We start from the raw sequence: 21,842 nt of genomic DNA, 5'->3' as shown, positions 1-21,842 counted from the left end.
TTGACTTTTGTTATTATGAGTACAGTTTTACTAGATGTTCATATATGTCAGGAGGAGGAGTTACAAAAATTTATGGCGTGAGTCATACCAGCATACCGGTACTGGCATACTGTTACATACCGCTTAATCCACCTACTGTATATACAAATGTTTGTAAAATCCTATATATGCCTGTAGCTTTTTGTAATGTTGTGATTATCAATAGCCAAACATTGGAAAAGTTGTCCTTTGGATCCACTCAAGAAAAAAAAAAAATCAACTGGTATTGATAGAAAAGGATATCAAAATGAGGGGAGTGGGACAAGAGAGAGAGAGAGAATTTCTAAATCCAGAGTGAAACCTTGTTTGAAAGAAAGCAAAACTTTCCCTGTCATTTTTCTAGGCAGATTTCCCAAACAAAATAACACTTCTACTGCGGGCATCAAAAAGTCAGAATTCACTGTTACACGTAAGACCACTGCTTGTGGTCTTGTGGCCGCTTATCTCAGCCAACAAATCCCACAAAAAAAATGCTGAGCACTTCCTGAAGTTCCTTCCAAGTTCCTTCCAAGCTCCCTGCCTGCGAGGCTGATGCTCACCCTGGTGACAGCCTTTCCCTTCTCCCTGCCTTGGCTGCCGCGCTGCCCGGAGGAGGCAGGGCGGTGGGTTATCCAGCCCCCACCTCCTGCCCAGCAACTGCCCCTGCTAAGTCCTGCTCGCGTGGTGCACCTCTCCATGCCTGTCTCAGCACCAGGGGAAGAAGGACAAGGACAAGGAGAGGTTTCTGTGGGGTGCCTCTCCTCTCGGCTGCGTTCTGCAGCACGCTCGGTTCACAGGAGAAGGCAACCTGCTTGCCCTCTCCACGGGACCAGTGTTGGAAAGAGGTTTGAGCACAACCATGGAAGACAAATCTGATGCTGGGGGGGGGGGGGGCGGGCAGCAATGTTGAGGCATTGGCACGTGAGAGGATCAGGAGGGAAAGCCACGGTTGCTGATGAAGGAGTCCAAAGCAGACTGAGGGTGTCTGAACTCAGAAGCCCCAAAAACGTGTTGGCCTTGCACACTTGTTCAGTTTCCTCACTTTTTCTAACGAGGTCATTAAGTCTTTTCCTAATGCAGTTGGGTTTTATAGTTATTAAGTGTTTCTGTGATTTAACTGCTCTTTCTGTAACTTAGCTTTTTAGTGTACATGCAATGATTCTCACACGGTTTTCTTCACATGAGAAACTATGATATAATGGCCTCCTTCTTCGTATACGTTAAGGCAGCTTTGCACTGCGCGTTCTTTGCCAGATGGACAATAACTGTTGCTTGGTCACGTGAATATATTTTATTGCTATTTTTACAACGCATAAATATGCAACTGGTAGACCATAATGACTCTGCAGTAAAGGGTAATATGTTTGTAGATCTAGCTAAAACCTTTCTGGCAAGCGCTATGCCTGCAGTAGTCACTGATTTACCGGGTGGAACTAAGGGCAGCAGGAGCAAGTTTCAGATCAGCTGCTTGTACCTGCTGCCACAGGTTGCACAGTTCATACACTATTGCTGCACAGCATCTCCAGTAATCCTGGACTGTCATCTCCCCCAGCACAAGAAAATCAATTCCCATTCCAGTTTCCATTTCTCACCATATACTAAATGCTGAGTGAGTTTTTGTTTTATAATTTCAAGACCTCCAGTCTCTCATCAGGCATTCCTATGCAGGACATCAGTACTGGTAATTTTACTGTGAAAGTGTGAGCTTTTGTATGTCACCGCAATATTTCCACTTCTGAAGAAAGAAGCTGTTGTGGCCGTAGAGAAGTATTGAAGCCTCTGCTGAATTCAGGGGGTGTTTTGAGGCCCATAGTATATACTCCTGCTATGCCTCAGCGTGTGAAACTTCTGCTGATGTCGCTTAAACTAATACACGTCTCATGGCTGCAGAATTGGCTGGCTGCACTAATGAGCAGTGCAGAAAGGGGGTGGATTATGACTGGCCGAGGAGGACTTCACTGCTACAGTAATGATCACTGCACCTTTAACTTTCAGTTGCTTCGGTATCCTCCTTCTTCTCTGTTTTCCTGCTCATCTTCTTGCCCCAGTCTGGCAGTAGCTCTTCAAAAAGGGAGAGCTGAATAGGAAAAGTAAAGGTGTCGGATAGGAACAGCAGTGATGTTCCTGGACTCTGAATGAACAAAGACTGTGCATGACAGATCCACACACAATGCTCAATTCCCTGTGTACAAATAAAGCCACACATTTTGAAAGCCATTCATGTAACATAAAGGAGACTGAGAATTGGGCCATTTCTTTTCTGGTACAAAGTTTGCCTTGCTGAGGATCTGTGCCAGCTAAGGGGATCCAGTTGTGCTGGTTTTCAGTGTTAACACTCCCCAGATGATACAAGTAAAGGGTTGTGACCATTTAACCACAGTGGGATTGCTTTTAACTTCTAACTGCAACTTGGGAAGTGAGACTGTGTCCTCTGCAAGGTGTACTTCATCTGGTGAAAATTTTTTGTGTGTTTTGGAATGATCCTTCCATACTGCCATTCTGGTTGTCAGATGCTTTTAGTTACCTCTTATCAAGACTGGTAAATTGAATGTTAAATACAGAACTCTCCATTTAGGTCTGAGCAGGTTTTGGAGAGGCCTTATTTTCTTCAGGGATCTGTGAAAAGAAGGGGAAAGGGAGATGAAAAAATTATTTATTGAAAAGTTCAGTGACAGCATCAATTATTTCTATATCCATGTTCACCAAATAGTTTTATCTAGAAAGGAAATCAAATTAATGAAACTGCTAACAGAGGAATCTGCCAGCCCTTTACCCATTATCCCAGGAAAGAAAAGAAAAAAAAAGAGTCATTCCCACTCCTTGTTTCAAATAATACTTGAGTATTTAATACAAAGTGGAAGGGCTTCTGCAGGAGAAGGTTGGGGTAGCTCATAGTGCTTTAAAATTAAACTATTCTCTAGGCAGGGAGGAGATTCAAATCCTAGCACTCAGCACACCTGGGCTGTGAACCTGTGTTTAGGACACTTACTGAGGAGGTGAAAAAGCCGACTTCTAGAAAGTGGGATGGATTACACATACAAACCGGAGCAGGATCCCACAAGAGAGGCTGAACATGTGCCCTGCTGCCACCGGAGCCCTTTAGCAGCTTGGCAGACGGGGCGCTCTGGAGATGAGACTCAGACCTCCTCAGGGAGAAAAGAGAACGCTAACTGGGACCTCCACCTTATGTGTGAACATCCTTGTCCCTGCCACCAGGACCCATTTTTGAGGAACCAGCTCTTCATATCTTTACCTTATTTTCAGGTTCTCCCATACTGTCTGTTTCTGCCTGTATTTTCCTCAGAGTGGCACGAAACACCCTGTGTGAATCACAACACAGTGGTGGTGTGGCCACTTTTATTTTCATTTCAGCAAGAAGAATGAAAGAATGTGTATTCTGAACTGATCTGCAAATATTTCTCCTGGCTTTTTCGGTTTAACTGTTAAATTAAAAAAAAAAAAAGATGCAGACAGTGCCATTTCTAATACTACTGTCACTCACTGCTTTGTCTCCATCTGCAAATATTTATCTTTGTTACCCTTATGATTGAGAATCATAGTAAAGATTTATTTTAAAACAGAAGCACCAGTTTCTATTAGAGGGCATCTTTTACTTCTGAAAATTAAAATGATATGGCCTAAATCATATGGCTAAGTGTGCCTAATGCTAGATATATTTTTTCTCCTCAGCCTTTAAGTTTTGAGAGCAAGAAAAGCTACACCTTGAAAGTAGAGGGTGCCAACCCCCACCTGGAAATGCGGTTCCTGAACCTGGGTCCCTTCCGCGACACCACCACAGTCCACATCAGCGTGGAGGATGTGGACGAACCTCCTGTGTTCGAGCCCAGCTTCTACTTCGTGGAAGTGCCCGAGGATGTGGAGATAGGAACTACCATACAGATCATTTCTGCCAAGGACCCGGATGTGACCAACAACTCTATCAGGTCTGTCCTCTCTTTGCATGTTCCCCCTGGTACTTCTGGGTGGTGGGGCAGTGATGGGGCTGAAACAGGAGGAACCCTATTTTTAGCCTGTGGGTTTAGTCAAAGCAGATCTCACATACTGCAAGGCTCTGCTACAACTGCCAAAGCAGTGCAGGAGCTCACCCTTACCTTTTCTGTGATATGGAGAATGTCTGCATCTGGCATCGCAGTGAAGTGGTCAGGAGTGTCCTGACAGCGTACATGACAACCAAACCCCAGACGCGCGTGACTTTCCTGGCACAAAACCTGACAGTATTGCTGAGACTCTGCTACCATACCGAGGGGAAGGTAATCAACTTGCTTCTCCTCTCTCTTCCTTCTGTTTCAAAGCCTGCCTTTGTCAACAGCTCAAATGCACAGCTACTTTTGGAGTAGGTTGAATGCATGCTAATAAATGTTCGCGAACCACTAAATTATATAGTGTCAGGTCAAAGCTGCAGAACTAGATATTCCCATAAGAAGTTAAGAAAGTTAAAGTTCTATTTACAGCCAGGGGAGCTTTGGAGCTGCAACTCAGCAAGGAGCCAAAGGAGCAGATTTGTGTGACCACAGCGCTCTTTTCCACACTGGCTGCCAAGTCAGCTCAGTTTATCAGCCGAGACTGTTTTTCGCCGAGGCCAGCCCATGTACTAATTGTCACAACCTGCAGAAGCTCCAGGTGACTGCAAGCTAATAATCCCAGCAGGTTGGCTGCTTCTCGCACCTGAGAAACACTTTGGGTGTTGAGCTGCTCTTTCCCTAACCTTGCGTCAGTCCAGCTTCTGAACTGTCTGTGTTGGGGAACAGTCCTGGGAAATACAGGAGGGAGTCGAAACATTGAGTATTTGGAGTTTTTGAAGGAAGTGAAATCTATATGAGTAACTCTGTGATCTTCAGCTAGGAGATCTGAGCAGACACAAAGCCAGTTCTTCTTAATGATATTGCTTTCTGTGTCGCTGCTCTAATTATTTTTTTCATCTCTGCTACCTTAATACACCTATCTTTTCTAGCTACATTATAAGGTTATCATACTTCTCATGACATTGTCTCAAATTCTTCAATAAAACTAAGTATTATACTGTCTGCATCACAATTTCATTACCCTAAACTTTTTTCCACCCACATCCTATTTTGCTGATTACTGCCTAGCATTATCCAAACACGGCAGTGCAAACAGCTTTGTGCTAATCTGCTTAAAATAGTATAAGAATAATTCTGCGGACTATCAGAGGGTAGAAGTGTTCATTGTTATTTTTAATGAGGTTTTTAGTTTTCTTCAGAGCTTTCCAGTGACTACCCTTGATGAAACAGCACTCTATAAAGCTCAAAATGCATCACTAAAGATATATTTAAAAAAAAAAAAGTTGTAAATATGCACAGGCTCCTTTGTAACTCTGAAGACTTCACAACTTTCTTCCTCTTTTCCTTCCCATTTTCCTCTCTTCCCACTTTCTTTCCTCCCTCTTCCCTCCTTCCTGCCCCACACCTAATATGTACAAATGTAAATGACTGGGGTAGAGAAAACAGGGGAAAAAAAGAATAGATACCATTTGTAATGCTATCTAAAAAGCAGATGTTAAGAATTTGTTCTTGCCTCTCATGTGGTCTCCTCCACCCATGTCAACTCTGTGCAGTATCAGTTCGGTAATGCTTTAGGCTTACTCTGCATTCACTTTGTACAGGGCAAAGCAAAAAAAGAAAACCAAAATCCCAGATACATATTTTGTTACACAAGCTGAAATCCATCTGAAATTAAAACTGTGACCTGGCCCCTCCTTTTGCCTTTTTTTCAAGTGTGGAAAAGCCAGGGACACATTTCAGAAGGAGTCACTAAACATGGGGGAACTCTCAAATCCTCACTTTGCCAGCATCCATTATCTGGCCTCCCACACTGAAATTCTGATGGCTGGGAATATGCCATGATTGTTGTTAAGCGATTCAGGCGGGAAGATTACCTAAAGAATACAGTGGAAACGAGTATGAAGGAGCAGGTATTATTAACAGGAGAACTTACATGGAGAATCCAGACACAGACTCCACCCGTGTGCCTCTTGGCACCTGTGATTAATACCGCACCATTAATCACAAGGCCATATTCAATTTCAGATACTCGTTGGCCTTAAACTGTCAGAGGGAAATTCTTTTTATAGTCCTCATACAAGAATAATTATTATAGCAAAATATAGCTACATTCATACTTATTTCCTAAATAAATCAAATGTCTCAGGAATCTCTTTATTTAAGAAGAGATGGGAAGGACTGGGAAGGAAAGGGAAGCGAACCTGCCATCCCACCCTTTTTGATTTTTCTGAAAAAAAGTGTAAAAGATTTTCCCAACAACATAGCTCGATAGTATTTTATATCCCAGTTTAATAAGTCCCTATATAAAGATCAGGCTGGCATGCCTGTACCAGTGAATGCACTTGTGCTGAAAGCAGAAAATTCAGAAGAATGAGCCCTGTTCAGCATCTGTTATATGAACGTTTTCAATTCCCATCAACTTCTAAGAAAGAACCAACAAAAATGAGAGTGAGCCTGGGTTCCGTTCTAGGCTGTGGCATTTCCACAGGCGCACGTGTGGCTTTTGCCAAAGGATCTTTTACCGTGCTAACATAGCTAGCTAGGAAGGCAGCTCGTACAAAGTGCTGTTAAGAGCACAGTGACGCATATGAAGGGTATTGAGTATTTTACACACCCTGCGAAAGGGTCCCTCTGAGCGAGTACAGCAGTGACAGCTGTCAGTCGGCTGCCTTCCTGCCTGAGTTTTCTGGCCTGCAGGTACCACCACACTCCCCTGCTCACGGGTGCGAGAAGCTTGTTCCCAGCGTTAAAGTGGCACGTTGGCCAGGCGGGTTCAGTAATTATGATGAATCAGCCTCACAGAGGGAGCTGTTTCTCTGGCTGGATGATGTGAGAAAGCCAGTCATCATCCCCCTTGTGTTGACATGGCTCAACCAGTAGGATGGTCCAGGATGCAGGTGGAGTTTATTACCCTCAAGAAGGAGAGAATATAAAAGCCCAAGGAAAAGAACGGTTCCTCCTCATCAGCATAGGTGCCCAGAGAATGAGCTGATGTAAAGTCGCTTTCATCCTGTCTGAATTGTGCCCAAGGAAAGGGCATGATTATTTTGCTTAGAAAAAGAAATCACACTCCTCACTGACAGTTTTTCTCTGTAAAGCAGATGTTCCTGTGCTGAGCTGTGCCTTGCTTTGAGGCTTCTTCCTCTAAATCTTCCTGTCTTCCAGCTCCATCGAAGTGCTACTCACTGTTAAATGCTGTTAGCCACATGAATTCCTAGTTTTCTGAGCATTGAGCTCTGTACCAACACAAGTCAATGGAGCACACGACTAGGTTGAGGAAGAATGTGGATCTGCTGTGTATGACATTATTCCTGCTGAGGTACTTTGTTGGCTCTAACACACAATTTTCACAAGGGTTGCATAATACTTTTAATATGTACTCTTGCAGATACTCGATTGACAGGAGCAGTGATCCGGGGCGGTTCTTTTATGTCGACATTACATCAGGAGCACTGATGACTGCAAGACCTCTTGACCGGGAGGACGTTTCTTGGCACAACATCACTGTGCTGGCCGTGGAGCTGAGTAAGGAGAATGCAAGCTGTACACAGATTAAAGAGATACAGTAGACAAAGCCGGCTGAGGGACCTGAATTCAGCAATTCACATGTTCTTACGCACTGAGTGGGAAGCCGTGTTAACTGAATTACTCTTCTGACATCAACAAGCGAATACTGCATTTTTCTTTATTTTTTATGCCCTTTTTCACAGGGTGGTGGGGGAGCAGAGGCTGGCAATTAAATGCAGAGTGCTGCTTTTTCAATTCATTAGTATTCCAGGGATTTATTTAAACTCTTCCTGGTGTATTTCTGCAAGAGCTCTGTCTCTCCAGACAGGGTAGGCAACTGAAGCAGACGCTGTAGAGGCTGCACAGCTACCAGAGCTGCCAGGCCTATCTGGGAGGATTGAGTGGTGCAGGGACTGGTGGCCATCAATGATCCTACACTGCTAGGTCACTGGTTGAAATCTGCTCTGGTTCGGCAGCAAGTAAATGTCATCACAATCACCTTGCTCCATAAATAATTTGGGCTAGAGTGCTTTGGGATCTTCTAGAATGCTGAACTCATTATGCTTTTGGGTTTTACAATGAGCTAAAATGAAGCTCAGGATTCATCCACGCCAGGTGTTTATCAAGGCTATGAGAACAAGGAGACGCTCATCATTTCATAGTGTCAATATGAAAAATTTAACTGAGTTTCAAATACTAACAGATACAAGCTTCATAAAGGAGCTCAAGATATGTAAGCAAATAAAAGAAAAGGTTCACCCAATCTTCACCTGAAATCTCTTTGGTCCATGTAGCTTTTCCTCAGGATCTCAGTTCATCTGCTGAGGGGCAGCAGTTTTTCAGAAGTTTGCTCCCAATAGCTGAGCCATTCCTCATGTCTGAGAGAGCTTCCTGCACATCCAGGCTCTACCAGAGATATGGGGCAGTTTGAGAGGAAAAAAGTTTCGAGAAGCTTGCCCAAAACCCAACTGGCCAACCTGAAGTCAGCAGAGAGAATATTTCACAAGACTCTGGGTGACTCTGCCGTATGTTTGCAGGCTGTTCCAGCAAACGATGCCTTTCTGTACCCTTTTTAGTAGTGAGAAGGGTTGGTGACATGATAGGACCTCACTCCCATCTATTCTGATGCTAGTTTTATTTTCAGCCTCCAATGGCCATTGCAATCCCATGTAAATCCATGTACACACATGAGTCTGTAGAAGCTGCCCCTGTAGCAGCACTCCAGGGTGAGAGCAATATGAAGTCATGTCCTCCTTTGACTCATCCTCCGGCAGTCCTGTCAGTTTTGCTCTGTACACGTGCAGCACAATATTTTAATTTAGCAAAGAGTTTAAAAAATGTTGTAGTTGTGCACTCCCGAATAAAACTCCCAGTTTTAAAAGATAGATCAATGTTACTAAGAGTGTAAATGCAGACATTCATCTGCCACAATGACAGGTGTGTTAGCAAGATATGTATGGATATGTGGGAAGCTAGAGGATTAAATTATAAATTAAGTAGAAACAATAAAATTTTAAGAGTATTATCTCAATGATACAGTGTGACACATGTTATGGATACAGTACATTGAACATTTAAGAAAATTCCAGAGTGTAAGAAAATTCTCTATTGTTTATATCATTTCTTGCTATAAAGGGAAATGTATTCGGAGATAAATGCATAAAGTGGTATGGCTACAAAGAAGATGAGAATACTATTTTTTAAGAATTTTCTGATTCTTGCACCTTTTCTGACCTCTTAAAAATGAACTTTTTTTTCTTTCTGCTTAGAGTTTCATTTTATCATTAAATAAAGGGAAAAAAGATGTTTTGGGGCAGAAAAACATGAGAAAAAAATATTCTGTGGTCACTTAGTTTGGAAATTGTGAAGATAGGTGAAATGATGCCTGGATTTACTGGCAAAGAAAGCTAATGAACCAATGGGACAGAAACATCAGAAATGATGTAATGCAGAATATAAAATTTTCATTGCAATTTTAAGCTTCAATGAAAGCTTTTCTGTACAATTTCATGTGTTATTACATTTTAAACCCCCCTGTACAAAATATCAGATACTTGACACTATTTCTGAGTTCAAGGAACATGAATTCTGAGCAAAAACATATCTGAACTGCAGAATTACCACTTTCAACAAGCTCCAAATAACAAGACTGTCCTTAAAGAGTCCCTTCGTAATTTGTGCCACCAGTACCAAGGCTCAAGAAACAGTATTTCCCAGTCAAAGGGCAATAAAAAAAAGACAGAGCATTGTCTACAACTTTTGTTACAGAAATAGTCACTAGTCTCAGAAATACTGAACCAGATTGAAGTCTTTCACAGAATTTGTTTGACAAAGATGCAATTAGATGGGAAGCCAGGATAGAAAGAGAGCAGCATTTGCAACTCCCTCCGAGTCACACAACCCCCAAGCCACCGCAGCTCCCACTGCAAAAATGTCATTTAAAGCCAGCCAGTCAGTAGCGAAAAAGCTGCTTTACCTCTCGAGCAGAGCGAGGAGCAGCCCTTTCCCCTTCCTGTGTACTGCCCTCCTTTACGTTGTGCCTCCTCCTTCCAGACAACCCCTCGCAGGTGGGCAGCGTCTCCGTGACGGTGAAAGTCCTGGACGTGAATGACAACGCGCCGGAGTTTGCAAGGTTTTATGAAGCTTTTGTCTGTGAAAACGCCAAAGCGGGGCAGGTGAGAAACGCCAGTAACGCAAGGGGTTGGGGAGGGGATGCTGTCCTACACGGAGACACCGTGCCAGAAAGGGTGAGCATTGGAAAGAGGGCTCAGGTCACCGCATGTTTCACCTGCACTCTTCGTCAGCCGCTGTCTGCGCTGCTTTCCAAAGGAAAGCACATCGCATTGGGATTAGCATTGTACATAGCACCTTTTTTTGCTCCTGCCGTAGTTTCCAGACTCACTGCACAACATACCTCACAGCTGAAACAAAGCCTCCCCCTGGGCAGGCGCCAACAGGCGAACACCCAGCGTGTCCTGCAGCAGCAACAAAGAGAGTGGAAGGGTTCTGAGAAGTGCCCCCGAGTCAGTCTGGCCCGTGTGTGGCATACAAGGCTTACTTTTAAAAGACCCTATTTATAAGATCCTTAAGAGACCTGGACTTAACAGCCTACATTAGCTTCAAAGGGGTGACAAACTGGATCTGTTCTGCTGTGAACCGGAGATGACAGAGAGTTGTTAGATAACACACGACTTCCAGCTCCAAACACTGTAAACCAGCACATCCAAGCAAGCAGTAATGCCTCTTTGCTCCTCTCCCTTCCAAAACCCCATCAAACCCCGTAAACAAGGTCTGCCTCTGCCACAGGTGGACGTGAGCTCTCCTTGGCTGAAGCTGGTGCAAGCTCTACTGATCACCTGTGGGGAGGTGACCTCGCGCTTTACCACCCAGGGTCCACAGTGGGGACTTGCATCTCCTAATGCAAAGATGACTAGCATAGTTCAAACACACAGGCACACCAATTATGATTTGTGAAGGAAAAATTAAGCTAACAATATCACTGCGTGTTCACTGAAGCTTCTCCCATCCTGCTGTAAAGCAGAATGAAATAGCTATTCACTGCTGGAACAACTGTCCTCACAACTATCATATACAGGATAATTTCATCCCACTGATTCACAGGCATCCTTAATAGTACAGGGAGTAGAAATCATTGCCTAGCCTTTTTCCCGGCTTTGAAGCGTGAGTGGCCTAAATAATAAGCTTTCTAAAAAATGCACGCTAATTTGGGCTGCTTCTTTCCATGGAGAAAGCCAAATTCTGTTGCCACATTTTGAAAAGTTCTGAAATCAGTTTTAACGTGTTGAATAAGACTTGATGGGTCTGTCATTTGCCTTTGAATCCAAAAATAACTTTTGAATGCAAAAACCCAGGTGAAGATTTATTCTTTGTCTAAAAAGATGTCAGAATATTTATTCAGACAGAGCTATAGCTCACTGTGCTTCAAGCTGTTAGACCTACTTTATTAAGCCTCTATAGGTGAGGTGACAAATCTCTTTCTGGATTTAGCGTTGTCTTAGTTGCTCTCCACGGTGTTATTTATTGCATATACAGGCTGTCTGCATGGTTGCATTTTCTTTCTTTCTTTTCCACGGACATATTGGAAAGAGTCTAATTGATTTAAAATTAAGAGAGTGATAAAATAATCAATCTGAAGTCCTTTTCTACCTGCAAAATTAAGCTGAAAATAAATATGGGCTTTCTTACAAGCTCTCTAATGCACAACGTATCTTCTGAACACCCTGGGCCTCCAAAAGAAAAAAGAAACGTGCAACAGAAGATAGGGATGCATGAGAGATAAGTGTCTGTTATTTGAACCAAAACTGACTGTCTCCTCCTTTGTTTAAAAGTGATTTGCATGATCACAGCAAAATAAATGGAGCCTGCAAGGTTTTGAGTCTCTTCTTGATTCATCTATTGTACCTTAGCAAGACAGTTTTATTCAAAAAAAATATGGCTTATATTTATATACATAAATATATACGTATGTTATCTGTTTATTTATTTATATCATATATTTTTTGCTTCTCACCTGTTTCTGCTTTGTTCTTGTATTCTGTAGCTGATCCAGACAGTGAGCGCCATCGACAGGGATGACCCACAGGAGGGTCAGCACTTCTACTACAGCCTGGCTCCGGAGGCAGCCAACAACCCCAACTTTACTCTAAGGGACAATCAAGGTAATCAGAGTGGACACAGACAGTTAGCTACTCTAATTTCTAATGCCTGAGCTGGACCTGAGAGGCTGTGACTTACAGCGTGTGATAAGACTGCCATTTCAAATAATACCAAGTGACACCTGCTCCTTAAAGGCAGCGATAAAATGACATATTACTTAATAGACTTGAAGGTTATATGATATTTTCTTCTCTATAAATATTCTCTAGCAATAGGCCCCTTTTTCTTTTTCGAGGAAATGTGCCAGTGTTTTGTGCAAATTCAGGTCTTGTGGTCAGGCTGCAGGCATCTCGGATTACCGGAGTGGAAATTGCATTCGTTCAAAAGGAGATGCTTAAAGGTAGGATAGCAACTGGAACTAGGAGACAAATCTGAAGGGAATTACACTGCTCTTTTTTTGTACTCTTCGTGTTTTCTCGCAGGCACAGAAAGGGAAGGTTCTTGTACTGTTCCAATCTTTTCCCCCAAGCGCTTTTTTTCTTCCTCTTTGCACATCCTGGTTTCCCCAGGAAAGGGAGGGAGGGAGGGAGGGAAGGAGGGAAGAGATGCAGAGCCTCAGGGGGTAACTTGGCGTACAGCTAAAAGTCTGCGTAAGATGTGCTAAGTAGAAACTGAAACACCAGTGGGAAGACTCATGGCAAAGCACTGGGTTTTGAGTATCCTAACCAGTGGAACTTGCTTCTTTTGGGGAAGCTTTGGTGGTTTTGGAGCCCACAGGAAAGCCCCGCTGTGGCAGGCCTTCACATCACACCTGCTGATAGAGGATCTCCATGGGCAGACAACAGTGCCGAGGTCAGGTCCACACCAGCCTTCAGCAGGAAAGAGGCATGACCTTGAGTGACCTGGTGCAGGGCTTTGAAAGCCAATACGAAGAGTCTGCATTTCAGTAGGGGTTTAGTGTGTAAAGTACCACAAATCATCAAACAACTCCAGAATAAATGGGGAGAAAGGCACCTGCAGCATCTGTGGCCAGACTCCAAGCAGAGTGCCTACCTCTGCTCTCCCACATGCCCGCTTGTCACACTTATTTCCATAAGCTCCCATCTGTGCCTCTGCACATGAAAGAGCAACATAGAGGCTAATAAAGAAGCCCATGCCTTCACTAACCAAACATGTCTTAAAATATGCTACTTGCAGGATCTGGAGCCCTCCTCCACAGCGTGCTATTGCTTTTTCATCCCAAAAGCATTTTTTTATGCGGGGTCCCTGAAGCCTCCCCACATAATTTCTTGCATTGTCTCCCTCTGTTTTATTTTTTAATATATATTGCCAAAATAAGAGAACAAATAAAACACAACTATTGCTAAAGCACTTGGCAAACGACGCTCATTTCATCCTCAAGGCATTGTTCTAAAAAAAGAAACTCACAAAATTCCCAGCATCAGATGCACTTTTTCTGTCTAAGGCCATACTTGCAATAATTTGTAGTGACAGCAGTGACTGAATGGCTGTGCCTCCCATTCTCTGTAAAATACCAGTTTTCCAGAGCTATATATCACAAGAAGCTTGGGGTACTATTGGTTACAAATTTGAAATAAAAATGTTGAGTATCAAACCACTGACTATTTGAAATATACACAATTAAGGATTAATTTACTGCCTCAGCAATTTGGTGTGCAGCAGTCATTTCAGCAACAATAATTTATATTTTCATCTAGGGACCACTAAAGACTATATCAATTATACGACTTAGTCACAGAGACGGTAACTGTACTGTATGTCACAGGGTGGCAAGACAAGAAACAGAACCCACCTTGGTAGTCACAGCCTGTGCACATAACCACGAGACAGAAACGCTTCCCGGGCTGTGGGAAGGCGCTATTAAGATTAGCAATTGTGCTGATTACTTGGTTGTCCGATACAGCGGTAAGAGAAACTGCAAGACGTGCAGCCTTCCTGGCAACAATTAAAACCTTGTATAAAGCTCTCAGTATAAATTGCTGAGCAACAGATAGACCACAGTTTGCATTCTGATGAGCTGTTTTACATATTTCTTTGGCCCTTGTCATTTTAGTCTCTGAGAACTTCTTCAGTCTATTCATTCTCCACATATCTCTGGCAGACAGAGAAATACTATTGTTCTCCACTTTATAGACAGGGATGTGAGGCAAGGAGAAATTAAGCTACTTGCACGCCTGGTTCCCTTTGAGTTCAGTAAAATCAGTGGGAGATAGACATGAAAGTATCTGCAAAGATCTGGGCCTAGAGGACTTCCCAAGGCCATACAGGATATATGTGATGGAGCAGGGAATTGAGCTGGGGTCTCCCATCTCTTTGGTTACTAAAGTAGGGCATTGGCAAGCCATCTTCCCCCGCTTCACAATCCGGGTGAGACTATGCTGGAAAAACGTTGGCAAAAAGGGCTTGCTGTAAGAATGGGATGAACAACAAAAAAAACCTTACTGCATTTCCAGATTAAACTCTGAGCTGATCTTCTGTTGACCCTTTGCTGCTGCCCTCTGTCTTTGAGTACCAGGAACTGAGGAAGACAGTAGCCATTTCTATGGGTGCAGGCATCAGTGTGATACCACCACCAGGCCTATCATTGGAAGCCTCTGGCAGTCCTCCCCACTGCATTCAAATTTGTCCTAGGAAATTTTTTAGCTATTTCTTCCTTCCCTAAACCTGTGGTCTACCTCACGCTTCGGCAGAGCGCAAAAGCAGTGAGCTGAAAAAACCCAAGAAAAAGTGTGACTCCATCCTCAAGCCAGTGGTGTCGGTAACGCTTGCTTCCTTGTGCTCTTTCTCCCACTCCTGGTGAAATATTTCTTTATATTATTCCTAACTATTCATAATTATTAAAATTAGTTTCTAAAAACTAACAGAAGTTCTGGACTAATCATCCCCAGTTCTTGTACAGATGCATGCAGAAAGAAACCAAGTCTTTCTTGTGAGAAGAGCAGTGATCTCAGGGGTTGGATCTACACAGTGGTTGATTCCCCTGACCTCTCCAGGGAGGTAAATCACTTCCAGTGGGGCAGAAAACTGCAGGAAGGAGATGCTCCATGGTTTGCCCTCACAACCACATGAAGACACCAGCCCGCATGCCCGTGGGAAGCACAGCTTTCACCTCCTACTGAACACACAGGCGTCGGACCCGCCATGGTGCAATCTTCAGTATCTCTGCTCAGCAGTATAGCTAAGCGCTACCACCCAGCCCTCTGCGAGCCAACAACACTGTGTTGGAAGCTGTGATGCAAAAATATTGTGCATTCTTATCATGCTTGCTTTTTTTTTTTTTTTCAGTATAATGGAGGCTTTCATGTCCTCACAAGCCCTCTTCTCTTGATGGCTGGAACTTAGCAGATATCAAATTTGGAAGAAAATTGTGTATTCTGGTTTCTGCCATGCTGCATCACGTTTCAGCATGTCCTTTGCACTGCAGTAGCACGTCAAATCACATTGGCTTTTGATAAGTCACACAACAAGCTTTGGCACAAACTTATTGCAGTTGCAGAGTAACAGGTAGAACAATTCTTTAGGGATGATTTGGATGCCTGCCTAGTACAAAGCAAAACAAAACCAAAGGACTGAAATATAATTCCAAGAATCACCAAGAGAATTTTGTCACCAAGAACATTTAAGACCTGGGTGATATGGTCAGCACATCACAGCATATATATATATATGTGTGTGTATATCTTTCAATATTTAATTACAGAAACTTGGGTTTAGCCTGAAAAAAGACTTATGGTTAAAAACACTTGAGATCTATCACTAGCTGATTTTCCACAGGTTCACTGCCTGTGACTTCTTTTACAGGCAAAGTGTGACCAACTCAGAATAATGAAGTCTTTTTACCTCACAAAGAGCAATTTTACTTAAAATGAAGGGTTGCTGTCACCTAAATAGAATTGGTGACTTCTGTGGTAAGTCAGTTTAAAAAGAGTGAGTCTTTCACCCAGGAAAGAAAAATGCAACCAAATTACTACCCTGTTAAGATGACTCAGATGTTTCCATTGACACTGCATAAAAGCAGGCGCTTTGCCATTTTCTGCCCTTTGGGCTGCTTTTCCTCTTGCTAAAGCAGGCCCAGTGATGAAAAGATGTGGTATTAATAGCTGGGGAGCGCGTACCAGAGGGCACACAAACAGCCCAAGGGAGAGAAAGCCCTTGCGTGTGCCCCAGGAGAGAGGATGGGGAGGTTTGCAGGAGACGAGATGAGGGCTCCCATCCACAGCATGGCCTTTGCCCAAGAGCCATGGAAGCTCTCTGCTGGGTTTTGGGACACGTTCCTGAAAATTATCTACATCTGTCCACACTTGCTGCACATACTCAGAGCTGCATGGTATAGGAAAGGGTAGTGAAATCAGTAAACACTGACACGTACTCAGTTTTAAGCAACTTGGGATTTCAGCTTGCACCTGGTGGTTTTTTTTCTCAGAGCTTCAGCTTTTGGGATTACATGATTTAACAAGACATTACAATTTCACTATATATTCACATACAGACATGCACACACACTTCAGAATTTTACACTTTCCGAGTAAAATCTTGAAATGTCATTGACGTGCAAGAAATAAAAGACCCTGAGATTCCTTTCAAAAACATGTTACAAATTCAAACTAATCTCATGAACTGTGGAGCTGACGTCTCAATACTTACGTGCACTGGTACTGTCTGATGCCATAAGATTTACAGCACAAAGTACTGAACTCGGAGCATAATTTAAGTCTAGCAGGCAAGTCTAGCGAGTCTAGCTTGAGTTTGCATATATTCCATAGCTCACTGTATATAACATTCCCGATTTCACTCCTAAAAGCCATCAAATCATTTCTGATGTTCAGACTCCAGCAGATAATACAGCTGATTTACCTGCATGCAACCCGAGTCTCTGCACAGAAGAAAATCACCCAAGATTTAAATTTTAGCAGGGAGTTGGCAGTGAAATAATAAGGAACTGGAACAATGGCTTGTTGACATTTTGGGGCTTTTCACAGTCTACTTGTGTTCAGAAGGTTTCTTGCCATTTCCTGGCAGCAGCTCCATTGTGCCAATCCACCTGGGAACCGCTGATTGGCATCCTCCATTTCCAAGCATAGCAAATGTACATTGGTCACAACCTGGAGATGCAGATGGCCAGACTGTGACCTCTTTTGAACCAAGGGAACAGGAAGCAAAACTAAGTAGTAAAAGAAACTGCGTGAAGCTCAGCTCCCAAAAATCCCACAGCATCACTGCACATGGTCAGGGCTTGTAGGTCTGCCAAAAAGGAGAAGTACCGGTGTTCCCCATTTATCTTAGCTGGCCCAAGATTTGCAGACCTGTTTGTAACAAGGGCCAATTTTCCTGCAGGTTCCTTTAGACTCCCTGGTGGCCCAGATCACATTGGAGACGTTCAGTGTTGCACTTTCCAAAAGTCTCTGAGACCAAAAAGCCTGAAAACCAGCACTGACAAAATCATCATGCATCTCCAAAGATTTTGCCTTTGCATTCCTGAAATGAGAATTTAGAAGAACAAATTCCTGAATCCAATTTCTTTCTGATTAGGAAACTTAGTGCACAGTCTGAGGAATTTGAGGGAGGGGGTAGACAGGAATTCAAATGCCACTGGGAAATTCTGACATTTTAAAAAACATGCTGAATATGGAGGAAAAATCCTCAAAGGGAGGAATTTCCCTTGAAATGACCAACAGCAACTGGGTGTTAGGTCACTCTATTACTATGTTGTTTCAGCAGCATCGTTTTGATTCATTTTGATTCAAGCTCTTATAAAAAGCAGACAGTCACACTAAATGAAGCAGAATGGTCAAAACAAAGCAGAATAATTCTGACAATGAATTCTGACATGAAGCATTCCAACTTTTTTCAATGGCAAAAGTGCCAATGAAATTGCTTGAATTTCACTGAAAAATGTTTAGTTGCAAATTTTCAACTCGCTGGTGCTCTAGGATAGCAAGCTGTTTTTCTTTTCCTTTGTCTCCTTATTGCCTCAAGCAGATGGCCATGCCATGTATCAAAAAAAAAAAAAACATAAAGAGAACCTTAACATGTCTACAAGGGTTATGCACTAGCATCTCCAAAATGGTGGCAGCACTTAAGAATGAGGTCTAGAAAACCTGCTGAGCATGAACAAACAGGGACTATAAGTTGCCTTCAACTGTTTGTTTCTGTCTTGCCTTCTGAAAGCCCTTTTAGCTAAATCTGAAGGCTCTGAGTTTGCTCAGGGCACTTTATGTCATAAGGGGTAAAGACAAGTCATAAGGTGTGTATGCCTTGCAGGTTTAGAGCTATGGCCTGAGAAGATACTGGAATAGGGGAAGCAGAGGCAAAATACTGATTAATGACAAACCAAAAAAGAAAAAAAAAAGAAGAAAAAAAAAGAGAAGACAAATGGATGTGGGTCTAGGGCCGATTTTTTTAACCTTCCTTCTCTGCTGAATATATTTGATCTGCATATAAACTCTTCTCTCCCTTTATTTTCTACTGCTAGACAATACAGCGTGGATTTTGACAAGGCGCTCTGGCTTCAGACAGCATGAACAGAACACCTTTTACCTCCCCATCCTGATTAGCGACAACGGCCGCCCTGTGCTGAGCAGCACAGGCACGCTGACAGTGCACGTGTGCAGCTGCGATGATGATGGCATGGTGATGTCCTGCAACGCGGAGGCTTACGTCCTCCCTGTCAGCCTGAGCAGAGGGGCACTCATTGCAATCCTCGCCTGCATCTTTGTCCTGCTAGGTAAACCCTTGGCTTCTTCTTGGGAGGGGACAAACTCTTCAGTTCTGGCCAGGGGGTGCTGATCCACTGAAGCTGAAGGACACGCACACACTTAAAGGGCTAAATCAAGGACCAAATGGTGTAGTCAGCTGCCTATGACTTCAGACCCTGGGGTGTAGGAATGGGGGAAAAATACGGCCTGCAAATTTTTCTGCCAGATCTCCAAAGTGCTAGGGTGTCTGGTAGGGCCCTGCTTTCCTGGAAGGGGTGTGCCAGGAGGAAGTACTGAGAGCTGTGGCTGGGGACAGGTTATTTTCTCATCCTCAGCAATTTCTGATCATATGCTCCCACAGGAACCAGGAGTGGTAAGTCCGGCTCCACCTCTTGTCTTTTGGCAGCAGATATCCCCACCTCCACCCTTTTTCCTTGAAACACTACATTTAAATGGCGCCTGTGCTGCTATAAAGGGGCTGAGCATCTTGCATGTGGTCTGTCTCCACAAATAAATTTCATCCTTTCCTTGCCCAGGCCCTCTATGTCCTCTGTTAGCTGTTGTTAACAAATGAACTTCACTCTCTCGAGTCATGAGATAGTTCAAAACACACATTCCCTGAAATTTCAGAGGACCCAGTTTGAGGAGCACCTGGAAAAAAAATTCTTTAAAAGTGCCTCGATTCTGGCTCTTCAAAGGAGCCTTGATACCTCAGTTCAAAATTTCAGCATTCAAAACCTTTGCTGAGTTCTAGCCCTGGAAATACAGTCACCAGGTGATGGCACATTTTCAATCATAAAGGCCTCTGGTGCCTGTATGACCACTTCTTCCTTTGCTAAGGACCATCTGCATCCCATCAGCACAGAGCAACTGACAGTAGGTCTACCCAGCCCAAGGCAGATGATAAACATAAAAATGCTCTGGAGCAGACTAAGGGGGTAGCTCAGCATTTTGCTGTGTAGACATATCACCATGGCGCCTCGGCACCAGCCATCTATATCACGTGCAATGCCCAGCCCAAGAGACATCCCCAAAGCAGGCTGCAAAACCCAGCTACGCAGCAGGAAAAAAATATCTCTATGGAGCTGTGTGCCACTGCAAGTAAACCATTACTGGTACCTGATCTGGCTAGCTTTAAAGTAGCAAAAGCGTTGCAAGCACTGCTGGATGTACATGTCCTAAGTGTCACCAAGAGTTAAGAATTAAAATAAGAAAAGGGACAGATTAGCAGGACCTCAAGCTACTAATTTTGACTGGGGGGTAGGGAATTTCTACACCCCTTCACCCACAAACACCACAGCTCTTTAAATCCAAGGGGCTGGCTGAGCTCACGGAGGGGAAAACAGGGCAGCAGAGAGGATGAAGTTCTTGCAAGATCTGTCTTCTCACTGATGGCCCCATGTCTCTGTTGCCCCCACAGTGCTGGTGCTCCTAATCCTCTCCATGCGGCGCCAGCGGAAGCAGCCATACATCATCGACGAGGAGGAGAACATCCACGAGAACATCGTCAGGTACGACGACGAGGGCGGTGGGGAGGAGGACACGGAGGCCTTTGATATTGCTGCCATGTGGAACCCGCGGGAGGCCCAGCTGGTGGTGAAAAACCGGCAGGACATGCTCCCTGAAATAGAGAGCCTCTCCCGATATGTGCCTCAGGTGTGCGTCATGGACAACAATGTCCACAACTACGTGCTCGCCAAGCTGTACGAAGCTGACATGGACCTGTGGGCACCTCCCTTCGATTCCCTCCAGACATACATGTTTGAAGGGAACGGCTCGGTGGCGGAGTCGCTCAGCTCCCTACAGTCGGTGACGACAGACTCAGACCAGAGCTACGACTACCTGACGGACTGGGGGCCACGCTTCAAAAAGCTGGCCGAGATGTACGGTGCTACAGACAGCAGTGGGGCTCTGTGGTAACAGACGAGGAACAGCAGAGGGGTTTCCACGCGAAACAGTGTCTGGTTAGGTCCATTCTCATCAAATGCTTCCATGGACATGGGTGAGGCCTCCTAAAAAATAGCAATACGGTGCTTGGATGAGAATGGGAAGAAGGGTGCAAATGAAGGTCTCTCTGGATCAGCTTTACTCAGTTAAATTAAGTCACATTTTTGAAACAATGAGAAGCAGAAGAAGGTTTTTCCCTGTTTTTTACAGCAAAACTGGAAAGCTCCACTCCTGGAATATAATGACATTACTCTTTCTCCCTTTCTCTCTCCCTTGTACACGGCAGCTTACTGAGCTCTATACATCTGGGTTCAAAGATCTGTAAACTCCAATTGTAACCTTGTAAACTCACTGAGAAATTGCCAGCACAGTAAAGTGGTTCCCCACTGGTTATTTTTCCCCTATTAAAAAGGAAAAAAGAATTGCTTGCTAACAAGAGTTAAAAAAAAACCCACAAAGCAGAAAATTGAAACTGGAATCTCAGAGGGCTCTTTGTAAACTAAACCTCCTCTCTCTGTTGCTAACAGAGTCCTTTTTAATCCTTTAGAAACAAGGCTGAGGTTTTTTTCCACCTGGCCGAAAGGGCTGGGGAAGAGGCTTTGAATTTCTGCTCTAGTTTAATGGCTGATCTATGAGTCATTGGTGTTAACACTAATCCATCTCCTATCAAGTTTGTGTAAATTTATTCTCGGCTCTTTAAAACCATGACTCCGCTAAACTGCTCAGAACAAAACCAGAAAATCTGCCTCTTTTGCACTGTAGATGTCTCTTCCATGTGCCAAATGTGAAGATTAGATTCTACCAATGAAAGCCAAATAAATTTTAAAAAAAAGAAAAAGCTATATTTGGTAACTACATGGGTTAGATGGGCTTTCCTAATCTGTGTGAGGTCAATCCAAGGGATGTTTACATACTGTAGATAACCTACTTGAACAAATGCAGTATTATAGACCAATAAATGGATGTAAGAAAATTACATGTATAAGTTTTGTAT

General features: G+C 43.6%; 1 protein-coding gene across 1 annotated transcript in view; it reads left to right on the top strand.

Annotated features, from left to right (window-relative positions):
• Positions 1 to 20,821, top strand: part of CDH20 (cadherin 20) — a gene marked incomplete at both ends in the record, with an annotated part of 36,680 nt that extends 15,859 nt beyond the window's left edge. Inside the window, 6 exons of the mRNA XM_082479233.1 lie at positions 3,709 to 3,962; positions 7,450 to 7,586; positions 10,122 to 10,243; positions 12,130 to 12,247; positions 18,679 to 18,930; positions 20,322 to 20,821. Coding sequence (XP_082335359.1) covers positions 3,709 to 3,962; positions 7,450 to 7,586; positions 10,122 to 10,243; positions 12,130 to 12,247; positions 18,679 to 18,930; positions 20,322 to 20,821 — 1,383 coding nt within the window. The remainder of the gene's footprint in view (positions 1 to 3,708; positions 3,963 to 7,449; positions 7,587 to 10,121; positions 10,244 to 12,129; positions 12,248 to 18,678; positions 18,931 to 20,321) is intronic.
• Positions 20,822 to 21,842: the final 1,021 nt, after the last annotated feature.

Source organism: Vanellus vanellus, assembly GCF_965231255.1.
Source record: "Vanellus vanellus genome assembly, chromosome: 2".
NCBI lineage: Eukaryota > Metazoa > Chordata > Aves > Charadriiformes > Charadriidae > Vanellus > Vanellus vanellus.
Note: the sequence above shows the minus strand (reverse complement) of the source record. Positions and strands in the feature narration are given on the sequence as shown.